This window comes from Equus asinus, chromosome 13, assembly GCF_041296235.1.
Source record: "Equus asinus isolate D_3611 breed Donkey chromosome 13, EquAss-T2T_v2, whole genome shotgun sequence".
Lineage (NCBI taxonomy): Eukaryota > Metazoa > Chordata > Mammalia > Perissodactyla > Equidae > Equus > Equus asinus.
In genome coordinates, this window is record NC_091802.1 from 49,797,501 (window position 1) to 49,811,668 (window position 14,168).

At 48.6% G+C, this 14,168-nt stretch overlaps 1 protein-coding gene across 2 annotated transcripts in view; it reads right to left on the bottom strand.

Annotated features, from left to right (window-relative positions):
* RGS9 (regulator of G protein signaling 9) overlaps positions 1-14,168 on the bottom strand; it is a 64,019-nt gene that overhangs the window by 6,811 nt on the left and 43,040 nt on the right. For both annotated transcript variants that reach the window (XM_070483479.1, XM_070483478.1), the window contains exons 14-17: positions 12,242-12,329; positions 9,900-10,038; positions 7,805-7,890; positions 5,464-5,581 (exon numbers count right to left, since the gene is read on the bottom strand). In XM_070483479.1, the coding sequence (XP_070339580.1) occupies positions 5,464-5,581; positions 7,805-7,890; positions 9,900-10,038; positions 12,242-12,329 (431 nt within the window). The remainder of the gene's footprint in view (positions 1-5,463; positions 5,582-7,804; positions 7,891-9,899; positions 10,039-12,241; positions 12,330-14,168) is intronic.

Below are 14,168 nucleotides of genomic sequence, written 5' to 3' on the forward strand. Positions count from 1 at the left end.
GACAAGCCACTCCACATACCCCCACCTGGTTCTGTGCCCTCCTCCCCACCCCACTCCTCCCCCAGCACCTTCTCTTTTCCGGGATGAATGACAGGACAGGTAAGGAAAGTGGCCACTGTCCTACTTTACTTACCTGCCCGAGAAGGTCGTTTCTTCTGGGCAAATAGCCATTAGCCCCGTTGGCCCTGGACACTCTAAGCAGGATGTCTTTTCCACCTGCTCCCACCAGAACCTTGGCCCCTCCCACCATGACTTTGGCCCCTCCTCTAGACTCCAGGGGCTTGTGCTCAGAGACCCAGCATCTCTAGCCCATAGCACAGCCACCATTGGTGTGAGGCAGCAGAGCAATGGCATGCAAGGCACATGGTGAAGAAAGGTGACACGACAGAGACACAGCGAAGGAGAGCTTGGTTTGGTTTGGTTTGTGCCACTGTTTTATTATGCAAGGGAACCAAGAGAAGGGGGAAGGAGCATGAAATGGAGCAGGTACATTGACATGAGGATACAATCACAGGCTTTTTAATGAAAGGCCAAGCAGATGGTACAAAGAGATGCAACTCACTTTCTGTCCAGAAACTGGCTGAGAATTTGAAGGCAACCCCATGGCCACCTGAACTCCCACTTCCTGGGAGCAGGCAGGTGAGAAGAGGGCCACATCCAGGTGTAGCATGCTGTGTGCACGGTGTCCCTTCCAGTTCATTCTCAGTCTCCCTTTCCCCCCGTTCCCAAAAGCAAATGAGCAAAGTGGGCCTCATGGAGAAAAATCCTCACGGGTGAACACATCATTGTCCTACCAGTCATCCCATTTGTCCCAGCCCCACACAAGACCTTCCCAGTCAGAAGTGACCCTTACATCAGCCATGAAATTCAAGACCAAAGGACCAACCAGTCACCTCACTGTTACTGTTCAGCCCTCTCACAGGAGCTGCAAACAGAGGACATGACATTAGCTCCCGGTTCTCCTCCTCTCAAATATCTCTTAATGGTCCCTGGAGAACTGGGAGGGCCACACTACAAGACTCTGAGAGAGAAAAGAAGTAAATGGTCAACAATGATGTAAATACATCTCAGATAATGCCCTACATAATAAAGAATAACACATCACTGTATTGGACAACACTGACAGACGCAAGACAGCACAAGCTTACTCTAAGACCACGAAACCTCTGGGAATGCTGCTGCTGCTGGTGATAATGATGGTGATGACAATAATGATGGGAGTAGTGGTGACAATGATGGTGATGACAATGGTGCTGCTGCTGCTGATGGTGGTAAAGATGATGATGATGGTGACGGTGAGGATGAGGTTGCTCAGGATGATGGTGAGGATGATGATGATGACAGTGATGACAGTATTGATAATGGGGATGTTGGTGCTGCTGACGGCCTTGATGATGACCGTGATGGTGAGGGTAAGGATGATGGTGATGGTGATGTTATGGTGATAATGGTTATGATGATGATAATAGCAGCTAGCATTTATTGAGCACTTATTATACGCCAGGCATTGTCCAAAGTACTCAACTTGCATTTTCTTGTCCTGAGCCCTTGTACCTCCACTCAACTCTCAACAACAAATGCAGTCTTTTCTCTAAAAGCCAAGCTTGAAAATGAAATTCTACAAAGGAAATCCTGGTGGCTTATAGCATTACTTATTTCCTAGCATAAGTTATACAAGAACGTGGGTAGAGAGACTCAAGCTGTTTAAAATTTGACATTAAGGAATTAAGATAGTGCCTAAACATGACATAATAGAGAATATCATAATGATTTCAATATATCAATAACACTGTCCAAATAAGAACTATTTTTGATGCTATTTGAGACTCAAATAGGCCCTGTGGGGCTACTGTTATATTTGATGCACAGAAACGAAGCTAGCGGGAGCAGCTGCCACTTGCTCGAGTCTAGCAGCAGACACTCTTACAAAACCTCAAACCTGGGTAGAACCTGTGGCTCCTTTACTACCCCACATGAGCATTTCCTGGTGGATTCCCTCGATCCCCCAGGCCAAACCATTCTCTCCCACCCCTGTGGTCTTCTAACACGTTGGACGCCAGCCAGCCTCGACTGCATTCTGCCTCTTGTTACTCCCATTTGCATCTACGCACCCATGTCAGCCCCTTGTGAGCAGTGAACATCTTGTCCATTTTTGCATTTGCCTTAGCACCCACCAATGGTTCTTACACAAAACAGGTGTTTCAAATACATTTGTGAAATGTAACTGTTGCCATCCAGGAGTGAAGCCATTTATCATCTACCTTCCTGTAGATGCATAATGTTGAAACACTTATTCACCCATTCATCCAATAAAGAATAACGACCTACATTGTTTACATGCCTGCATCTCTCATTAGATGGTGGGATCCTTGAGTGTCTGACATTGAGAAGGTTTCCATCAACATATGTATCTGACTAGTATGTGTCTGACACAGAGTACCTGGTAGTCTATTGGAGGACAAGAGACATGTGAAGGAAACACATCTCACACGTGGGGAGTGGGATGGGGGATGGTTGAGTCAAAGATGAACAAGACATACCATGTAACCTGGAGGATTCCACACCCCCACGATCCTCACCACCATTTTGCTACATGTGTAATCTCAGCTCATATGGGGTAACTAGAAGGGAGAGCAAATATCTCTGGTTTCATACTTCTCAAACTTTCCCACGAAAGCAGGACAAACAGTACAAGAGTCGGGTAAACATGCTTCCCAGGAGTCTGAGGGCAAAACCTGAACCTGCCACAGTCACACATGAAATGTCTTTGATGTCTCAAATTTTATCTTAAAAAATTCATGTACATTTTGCATCTAACTCATAATATATTCATGATTATTTTAATGTGACATTTTTTAAATTACCTAACTTTCCACCCACTCCAAATCTTCAAGTAAAATTGATGCCTCAGGATGGGCACCCTCCTTGAATTCACAAAGCACGTTCTAAGAAGCATAGATCTGGTCCCCACCCCTCATTCCACAAATCAGGAAGCAGAGAGGTGAAGTGACTTGATCAAGACCACATGGCTAGTGGGAGAACCAGGACCGGAGCCCGAGAGGCCTCCTCCAAATCCAGGGCTGTTTCCATCCATCCATCCATCCATCCATTCATCCATTCATGTAATACACATTTATGCAGAATCCTCCAGGACTCAGGCATTAGACTTCCAGTGGTGAGTGAGATAGATATGGTCCCTCCCCTCCTGTCACTCAGTTTACAATGGCTCATTACCTGAAATTTCTGCTTGGGGCGCCCTCCCTGAGTTGGAGGACTCCCATATTCTTCAAAAGAGAGATAAACAAGGTATATCTCTAGCTTCTCTTTCAGACTGTAAACCAGTCTATGAGTAGGGAAAATGGAGAGTAATGGAATAATTTTGCTAACATGAAACCAAGAGCCACAAACTCCTTACAATGGCCTAGAAAGTCCTCAATGACCTGGCCCTGCCGAACTCTCTAACCTCATCTCGTACCATTTCCCCCTTGTCCACCAGACTCCTCTCACCTGGCCTTTCAGTTCATTCTGAGCCATTTCCCACCACTGGGCCTTTGCCCATGCAGTCCCCTCTGCTTGGAAAGCTCTCCCTGCCTAGCCACATCCTATGTATGGCCAACTCTTTCTCATCCTCTGCTTATCTGTCACCACCTCAGAGAGGCCTCCTTAGTCTATACACCCCCACCTTCCCTATCATAGTACCACATCCGTTTCCTTTATAACACATTCTACAGGCTTTATCATATATTTGTGTTGTTGATTGCAATGATGGCCTCAATTCTTCACATACCACGCCCCCCCGCCCGCCCACATCTCCATGTCTTCTGTCATGAGACTTTGAAACTTCTCTCACTAAAGAGATAAGGTCTATTTCCCCACGCCTTGATTCGAGGCTAGCTTTGTGACTTGCTTTGGCCAACAAAATGAGGTGGAAGAGACCACGGGCCAGTTCCAAGCCTACCCGTCAAGAACCTTATGTGTTTCTACTCACTCCTTTGCAGTTCTGCCATCACCATAGGATCATGTGTAGGCTAGGCTGTTGGAGAACGAGAGACACAGGAACCACAGCAGAATCATCCCACTCATCCCAGCCTAGGCCACTGCAGATCAACCCCCAAGCATGGGAGTGAGCCCCACCGGGATCAACAGAGCCACATGGATGGCCCTGCACGCCTAAGCAATAGACACTTATTATTGTATGCCACGCTAGTTGTGTGGTTGTTTGTTACAAGCAACAGCTACATGATATAGCTGGCTTCATTATTTTTTGTCAGTCCTAGACTATAAGCTCCATGAGACAGGGACCACATCTATTTTATTCACTGATGCCTGGCACATAGGATGTAAATGTGTTGAATGAGGGAGTCTTCTTGAGCAAGGTCCGTCCCTGGCTCATCGACTTGTTCTATCTCCTTCACATTCTTACACAGGCATAGAAGGAAAAGCTAACTTCAAGAATTACCTCATAGGCCTCCCAAGGTCAGAGTTCAACCTGTCCTCCCCCAACCCCGGACCACAGGGCTGGCCTGGTCTACAGCTACAGAGCAGGGAAGCGCCAACATTTAGAAAACATCCCAGAGAGTGTTATCTTTGACTCTGATTCATCTTGAAAATGTCACAGATATCGACCATCCCTCCTCCCGTGAATGAAGACATCAGTGCCTTTGTCCTTGACCCAAAGTGATGCTTCTCAGAAGGCCACTTCACCTTGACCGTTCTGGAGGCCTCAGGCCTGAATCATTCATTCCTACAAGCTCCCTATCGCCCCAGCATGAATAAGAGGATGAGGAGACGAGACGGAAGGAGAGAGCCCACCAGCCCTCAATACCTGTGACTAAGAACAAGCTGAAACGAAAATGTCTCAGCAGGGCCTTTCCAGGCAGCGGCGACCAAGGAGTCCGGGGGAAGGGCATCTTTAGGGAAACCCTGCAACTCGCCCCCACAGGATCTCAGACTGCTTTAGAAGCAGAGTCTAAACCGCAGCGATGGGATGAGGAGCTTCAGTAAGCTATTTTAAACAAACGCCTGAAACAACTACGCCTCAGGGGTGGGGAGAGGCCTTCTCTTTAATTTTCCAAAGCAAATGGTGGCACACAAGGCAGCCTGTTCTCTCTACAGTTGTCACTACAAGAACTCCCAAAGGTAAGACAGGTGTCACACAGCAACTGAGTCAGGTGACCTCCCCCCACCATTGCCGACCGTGTCCGTTGGTGAGTTAGCGGGAAAACCAGCACTAGTTGCTGTGGTATTGGGAAGTCTGCCATGACGGGGGTCAGAGGAAGATGGGATGAACCTGGCTACCCCACCGCCCCACTAATGGGGAAGGGAATCCTCTAGACTCTGACTCTGCCTTTCTTTGTCTGCCTCTCCCAAGTGCACACCCCACCCCACCCGCCCAGAATCGCAGATTTATTTAGGAGGCAGCTCTCTTTTGAGTTGGCTCCTACGGTCCAGCTTGCTCATGACCTGGGTGATGTCCACCGTAGTGGCTGCTTCTCGAGCCTTGGCTTCTTCCTCCAGCTGCCTCAGGATGACAGGGCTCGGGCTGGAGCGCAGGTGCCGCCGCATAAATGGGAGGCCGGAGCTGGAAGGAAGGACAGGATCGGCAGTTGGCGGAAAGCTACACTGCTTGCCCAACAATGACACTGTAACACCTGGTGGGAGGCAGGGCTGGAAGGCCAGAATCGGGACTTGTTCCCTCTTTCTCCCGTGAACCTCAAGTGGGGTCCTCATACGCATGTCCAACCTCAGCTCTTTTCTCCCCCACCTTGGAGGATGGGACCACAGCAAGTCCCAACTGCCATCAGATTTTAGGCTAGGCACAGGAAGCTGCTTGGATGGTGACGATTACAGACATACCTTCTACAATGTTTAGAAATCAATTTGTCATCTTAACTTCCTTATAGGCTCTTCCTGAAAGAAGGGGCGAGAAAGGTTAGGGTACTGGAAGCCCAGAGTTCTTGCATCAGGGGAGAGTTGGAGCATTTGTTTTCAAAAGCCAAGGTTCTGAGAAGGAGGGAGAGAGCTGGGCTGTCCAAGACGGCCAGGCTCAATGAGCACAGAAAGGGGGGAAGAGCCTGAGGGTTGGTGAGTTGGTGGTACTGTGTGCATGTACCGGATAAGTCAGAACCTTCTACAGAAGCCAAACATGGATTCCTGGGACCAAACTCTCTCTATCATGGCCTTGGGGGTTAGGACAAGCTCCAGGTGAGTGAATGATACAGGTGATGGTGAGCAGCCAGGCCACCCACAGGTTTGGAAAACAAGCATTTCAGCAGCAATGGTAGACTTACAACCCAGGAAGTCCCCATATTTCTGGACAACATAAGGCCCTAGAAGTCCAGGGAGGAAGAAGGCTCCCCGACAGCATGTCATGCTGGATTTTGGGTCTCCCAACAGCCCTGCCAAGTGGGGGGAGGGAAGGGGGCTTGGAGCTCAATTTAATTTGTTCTGGAAAAATTAAGTTTTATACATTGCCTTACATCTGCAAGCCATGGAACAAACCCACCCCCACTGCAATACCCATGTGTTTACAGGCCAGGTTTCACACTTCACAAAAGCATTCACACGTGCATTCTCAATCACAGTAGCAGTGACATTGCCAGACCTCAATCCCCACCCCAAAGCCAGCGCTGCCCCTGTGGTCTAGCGCCAGCACAGCACTCAAAGCCCCCGGGGTGCCTGGGAGAAGATCCCGGCTGATTTCTCAGGTCTGCCCCAACTGATCTGGAGAGAGGAGTACGAGACTGCCCTCCCTTCCCCCTACTTTCTGGCAGGACTTACGGAGCTAGAGACTGCCCTCCCTTCCCCCTACTTTCTGGCAGGACTTACGGAGCTATTACGGCCCTTTCTTGTGGCTTAAAGGAGAAGCTTTCAAGTCCCCAGGGACACTGAACTCCCTTACCAGGTAAGCTAGAAGAACAGCACCACAAAGACGTCCTTTCTCTTCTTTTCCCCACGGGGCCATTATCCTCAAGAATGAAACCAAGCTGGAGGTTTTTTTAAAGCTCCTTTGATAAAGGCTCTGGTCCAACCACCCTCCTTTGAACTGACTGGGGATGCTGGAAAAGAGCCCAGCGTGGGCTGAGCTGGCACACAGGGGAACATTTATGAACCACGGGGGGATAGGACATGTGCTGGCACTGGGGAAACCTCCGCCAATGTCCCACGTCCTGCTCAAGCTGTCATTTGGTTACTCTTTTGAATCTTCAAACCCTATAGAATTTTCTTTTTCACCAAAAAAAAAGAGTTCCAATTGCCTTTCAGAACATTATTTCATTCTTTGCCCAAGGGCTCAGCCAGATGAGATGATCCACGTCTCCCACAAGGAAGATGAGAACCAGCGAGTTAAAAGGCAGGATACTTAGAACGTCATTGTCGTTTCCCCACACAGTCTACCACTTTCTCTTGGGGTGCAATCTGCTATTCCTTAGGATGTTGCAAGGATATGAGGACGTGGCTAAATTAATTCCCATACATCAGTTTGGGAGGTGAAGTGTAACAACTGAAAAACCAATAAGACGCTTCTATTTGTGATAAGGGTAATGATCGGTCTGATAATCAAAAGTCTTTCAAACCAGCATTACGGAAACAAAACTTACTGGCAGTAATTACTCAGGAAATCTTGCTAGGGTGATTTCAGGGCATTATGAAGCCAATGAGACAATCATACCCCAAGCAGTACTTCCCAGTCCTCAATATTTTCATCATGCAAATATCTCAATCACGGCCATTAGGCTGAAAGAGTCGCTCACTTCTCTGTAAACAAAACAGCAGGCAACCAGCAATTACAGACCGTTCCACTTGCCTTCTCTTGGTGGTTTCCTGAGGTTCAATAGCTTTGGCCAGCATTTCCTTATAGATTGGAGATTTTAAATAGCGAGCATAAGAATCCTAGTGGGAACAAGAGAAAAACAGTAATTACGAGAGGGAAAGTGTCAAATCAAACAAATGCACTTGCCATTCTCAAGCCCTCTCTCGGCAGCCAGACGGCGAAGTTAAGTGAATGTGTCTCCTTGTGTGAAAGGTGTTCTGTGTGTGTCTGAAGCAACAGTTCTCATGTGTGGCCCCCAGACCAACAGCATCAATTTCACCTGGCAACTGGCTAGAAATACACATTCTCAGGCCAGCCCTAGTCCTACTGACTCAGAAACTCTGGGGTGGGACAATCTGAGTCTTAATAGGCCTCCAGGCGATTCTGCTGCACTAGAGGTTAGAGAACCACGGTCTACAGCCCTCACACTAAAATCCACCTGGGGTTCCAGTGAGGCAGGCATGAGACAAGAAGACACCTGTGTCCAACCTCTACCACCCAAAACCTTCTTCCAGGGAAAATGAACAGGCGTGAGCATGGAGCCCACTTCGAAGCCCGCTAACATCCCTTTCTGCCCTGAATCTGGGTATAAAGGCAAGAAAATACAAAAACAAAAACAAAAGACCCAGCCTCAGACTCCTCTCGTGTGGATATTTCCTGGGGTCCTGGGCAGGTTCAGAGAAGAACACCAGCTACTTCCAAGCCAACTGAAAACTCTAGTCATAGCAAATATGAGATGAAGCCCACAGCGACAACTGTGAGAATTTCTCTACAACAAATTGAGAACATCTTTTTAAATTTATTGAAATGGTACCATTCTAAAGACTAAGTGAGAACTAGAAGACAGTCTAGGAATAAGGATTATGGAACCATTGGGTCATGTTGAGTTTACTGTCATACGACATGGCCTAGAGTGACACAGAGTCCAATAAGCATATATATCATTCCTTTCTTACGTTACCCGGGACTCTGTTTTGTCCTGGCTAGCAGCTGACTTCCCTGGGGATCTCCCTAAAAGATTGCATGAAAACCACATTTTTAAGAATCAAAATGTATTTTCAAATACATTGAAGAAGATCATTATTAAAGAAAACTTGCTGTGAATTTTCTTTTACGGTAAACACAGAGAAACCTCACTGATGAAAAACAAATAGTAGGAAAAAATGGCTCATCTGGCTTGCTGAAAATTCTAAATTACTGCATATTTTAAAAGTTAAGTAAAAACATTTCTTTATAACGAAATACACATAAAAGACTAAATAAAATATAAAATCGAGAAGCTAATAGAAGTTGGCCATTTGCGCAAACCCACAGCATAAATGAAGTTTCTAGAGATACTTGGCCATAAAAGAAATAATTGCTATGTGAGAAGTTGAAGCTACTGAAGAAAGTCTTGTTGGGGATGCCACCAAATAGGAGCCACACTAGACATCTTGTCTAAGGCTAACTCTGAGCCTCAAATTCTAATTTCTTAAGAAACTGACTGATTTTCTTTCAGGTTCCCTTTTTTTTTTTTCTAACAATTTCCTGGAAAAAGTTCACCATGTTCACTTTTTATTAATAATCTAGAAGCCAAGCTGAATTCTCACAGGGTTTCTCACCGAATGTTTCTCTTTCAGATACTAAACCCCCCCCATGTTATATTTGCTTAGGGCCAGGCCACCAGAACTGCCACCATTCTACGGTAGTGACTAAGAGCTTGGCCTTCAGACTCAGGCAGCCCAAGTTTGAACCCCAGCTCCACCTCTGGTGAGGGCTTGGGCAAACTACTGGACTCTGGAGAAGTGATGCCAACCTCGTGGGTTGTCTGCGTACCAATGACCAATGTCATTACTGCCTGTACCATGACTGCAGAGACAGAGGCCCGTAAGAATCCATACAGCTTCTGCAGGTGGTCCTCCCTGGCCAGTGAGCTGGGGGCTCAAGGAGGTTCCAGCACAGGACATGTGGAAGACACAAGCATCCCAACACCAGCAAAGCAGTAACCACGTATTATCTTCCTTTCTCCCACAGGTAAGGAACTTTCCAGGTACTGGGGGAGGGAAGGGCTTCCTGGCCCCCGAGTATCCTCGGCACAGACCCCACCTACCTTCTTCATGAGCATGTAGATGTGGGTTTGCGCAGCATCCAGCACGTAGCGGTGGGGATGCCTCAGCCCCTTGACGGTGATGTCCATGGTTTTGCCGTCTATGTTGATCCACCGCCTCGCCCCTGGGGCCAGGAATAGCCTGGGCCAGGCAGGAAAACGTCAGCGAAACTAGCTAAACCAAGCTGGCTAATGAAAAGTTCACAGCTGCTTGGGAGGGAGGGCTGGACATGGCTCAGGTCATCGGGATAAAAGCGGTCCCTTTTTAGGAAACGCCAAAGAGTTTGAACAGGCTGTCAAGCAACATTTCCTAGAAGCAGGAAAGCAGGCATGCTAGTATTGGGAATGTGAATATTTTAACTTTGGTGTTCCCAATCTCTAATAGAGAGAGCAGAAGACGGGTTAGGTAATCCAGGTTGGATTAAGCCCTAGCCATTAGGGTGAAGAATCCAGTCTCCAACTTATTTAGCAGGATTTGGGCCCCACCTGGAACCAGGCAAGGACACCTCCAAACAGGTGTTCTGCGGCCTCTGTTCCCCCTTGGCCCAGTCTAGATGTGTGGGGTGATGAATCTCAAATGCTGAGCTGGGAGGCAGCCCCTAATCCCAGTGTCCCGAGGTTTGATGACCTGAGCATCCTTGCCACTGGCCCCAGTGAGAACCAGGCTCGGCCACGCTTCCTGAGTCCTGTGGGTCAAGCTGGGATCTCGGGCCCTCGGGGCTCCCTGCAATTTCCCATTCTGAGTCCTTGTGGGGTTAGAAGTACTCCCCTGGATATTTTGCCACACTCCCAACCGTACATTAAAATTCTGGAATTCAGACTAAGATTCTGTAACTGAGGAGCCTGGGGAAGGAGGAGCTGCTGTGAAGGTGGAGGCAGGAAGTTCCCTGGCAGATTTGTGGAATCAGGAGTCGTGCGTGTGTCATCACGGGTGAGGCCGTCAGGCACCATCATTCCGGGGAAGGACGTCACGGGACCCTCCTGGAACAACAACCTCCCTTCACCCCCACTTCTCTTGGTGTGCAGAGTCCCTCCCTGGGGGAGAAGGTGGGCACACTTTTGAGAAAGTACAGGAGCCCCTAAGTATGCGGAGATGGAGCTCAAGCTCCTCCCTGCAGTGGTGTTAGCGCCTCTCTGAAAACCGGGATGGTCCATTCTGAGTCCAAGAGAAGGACGGACGCAAGAGAACAAAAGGCTAAGTGCTCAGGGGGCGGGGCAGGCATCTGGCTCACTGCCTGAAGCTCAGCGCCAGTCCGGTGGCTGTGGAGGGCTGCTTCCCTCCCAGCACGGTGTTTGGTCTCAGAGAACTACAGCTAAGTCTACGAGTAGGAACTAAATGCACTGGGCCTCAGAGACCAAGACGGGTGTCCACTGTGGCTGGTGCAGAGAGAAGGGCCAGCAGGGATGTCACCACACCAAGCTCAGAGCACCCTCCAGGCTGGGGGGGAGGGGATGGGTGCAAGTGTCAGCAGCTCTGCACCTCAACAGCCCGGTGGTCTCATCACACCTCCCCTGTCCTCTACCCGGCCATCAGGAGAACCACCCTCGGCTCTTAGTAATCTGGAGGAGAGCCAGGCGTGGAGGAGGACGGACTTACTGCTACACTGAGCAAGTGCGGCCCAGAGCCACTCAGTGAAAAACAAGAGATGGTCCACATCTGTACCCCAAGCTGGGCTCCCTGTCCCAGACACTCGGGGGACCTCCCTGCCCTCATGGTCCTCACTTCTCTAAGATGGCCTGGGGAATAGGTTTTCCCATCTCACCTATTTTCTTTCTTTTCTCTCTCACACACACACACCTCTCTCAGGAGCCCTAAGAAGGTTTAGTCAAAGACAAATCATCTCGGGCTATAATACAGGGCAGCTGGCTTTTTTTTTTTTTTGCTGAGGAAGATTCACCCTGAGCTAACATCTGTTGCCAATCCTCCTCCTTTTGTGGAAGATTCGCCCTGAGTTAACATCTGTGCCAATCTGCCTCTGTTTTATATGTGGGTCACCGCCACAGCATCGCCACTGACGAGTGATGGAGGTCCAAGCTTGGGAAATTGAACCCAGGCTGCCAAAGAGAAGCCTACTGAACTTAACCACCAGGCCATGGGGCCAGCCCCCTAGGGCAGCTGGCTTTTTAAACTCCTTAGCATATCCCCTAGGAGCAGGGGAATCCCACGATGTGCCTCACCAGGCTTTCTTCAGAGGACCCCCAAGCCTTTCCAAGCATGACAGGGGCAGCGACTGAGGCTGACTCGAGGAGGGTGGTACCTCCCGTTCCATCCCCACCTCACACGCAAAGGGGTGGCCAGTGGGGACCCAAGCGGAGGATCCTCCAACAGTCTGGCTAATCCTCACTTGTAAATCTCCTCTGCTTTCTCCTTGACCTTGGACTGATCTCCATACTTCAGATCCTCACAGGCTTCCCAGAATCCCAGATTCTCCCCTGCGTGGCAGGAGGGGGTCCACGGAGACAGCAGACAGACAGGAAACAAGTTGGGAGAAGAAAAGAGGAAAGAGAAGAAATGGGTCAGCTGGGATGGACTCAGTTCCCCGGCACGGTGAACATCTTCCCTTCTGGAGAACAAGCCACAGTACGTTGTGAGGTCGGTCAAAACACTCCTTGTGAGAAGGACCCACGACTTACTGCCAGGGCCCGGGAGAGCACTGTTAACCGAACAAGCACTCCACACGTGTTCTCTGAAATGAACTCAGCAGCCACCATGTTTGCAGCCACACGTGGCTGCTGTGAACACGGCTCTTTCCCCAACGATACACAGGCCAGAGCTCATATCAACCCCCAGAGGCTGTCACGTTTTTTCTGTCCCAGAATTTGGCCGTAGCAAATATTGTTTGAACAAGGCCACACACGATTAGGCTTGTAAACATGCGCCGCCATGCAACAGGTTTTCTTCACGAAGGCCCCTGTTTACTTTGCTCATGCTCAATCACTGTGCATGACTTCTGCCTCCTTTATTTGTGCACAGAGACCCCAACTGTTAGAGCCCCTCACAGGGCATATGCCAGCTGCTTACAGAGAGGCTGCTCAAGCAGCAATGCTGACGACCGACTCTCAGGGCAGCCTGGCCACGGGGCCACTTAACAGAGGGTCACCTGAGCCAGAGCGACTCTGCTCCTCCGGGCCCAGAAGGCAAGTTAGACTCCTCACAACTTCATTCCCTTCCAGCTTGAAGTTCTCTAACCCATTTCCCCAGCACCTAAGTACACTGCGAATGCCTTGGCACAGCCATCCCAGGTGGCAATTTTTGCCTGAGAAAATAAAGACGGTCACACCAGTGGGAGAGCAAGAGCCTGTATGTGGTGTGGGTGTGTGTGCACGTATGTCTGTGTATGTGCGTGCCCATGTGTGTATGTGTGTGCATTGTATTCATGTGTGTGCATGTGTGTGTGTGTATACATAAATCACAGAACGCTGTGATGTGGAGACGTGAACAAGAGCATCCCCTCCTCTCCTTTTATAGCATTTTTTGCAAAGCTCCCAGGTACCGCAGACTGGAAAAGGCTACACAATTCTAAACTAGTTGACATCCGTCCCCTAACTCTACACAGGCCATTCCTCTTCAGGGTGTTCTTTGGACTCAGATCACAGGCAGGAGTAAACAGGCCGGCGATGCTCTTAGTGACTGCCAATCCTCTTACATCAAGTGGACTGCAGGCCCCCTCCCCATGCAAAAGACGATTAATTGCTTAGGGTTAAAACTAAATGAGCAATTATTCACAGTAGCCAAAAGGTGGAGACAACCCAAATGTCCACCAACTGATGAACGGATAAACAAGATGTGGTATAGCCATACAACAGAATATTTGGCCATAAAATGGAGCGAATCACTTTACGTGCTACCACGTGGATGAACCTTGAAAATACTATGCTAAGCAAAAGAAGACAATGGTCACATATTGCATTATTCCACTTATATCACATATCCAGAATAGGCACATCTATGAAGATGGAAAGTAGATTAGTAGTTGCCCACGACTGGTGCGGAGGGAGGAAGTGGGGAACAGAGGAATAGAGAATGGCTTCTAATGGGTAAGGGGTTTCTTTTTGAGATGTTGAAAATGTTCTGGAATTATATAGTAGTGATGGTTGCACAACTTTGTGAATATATAAAAACCATTGAACTGTATGTTTTAAAAGGGCAAATTATATGGTATGCAAATTATAGCTCAATTAAAAATTTTAATTAAATAAACTCATGATTCATCTGCCCTGTTCATACGTGAAGCCTAGGGACGCTCATGAGGATATCACCGACAGTACTCT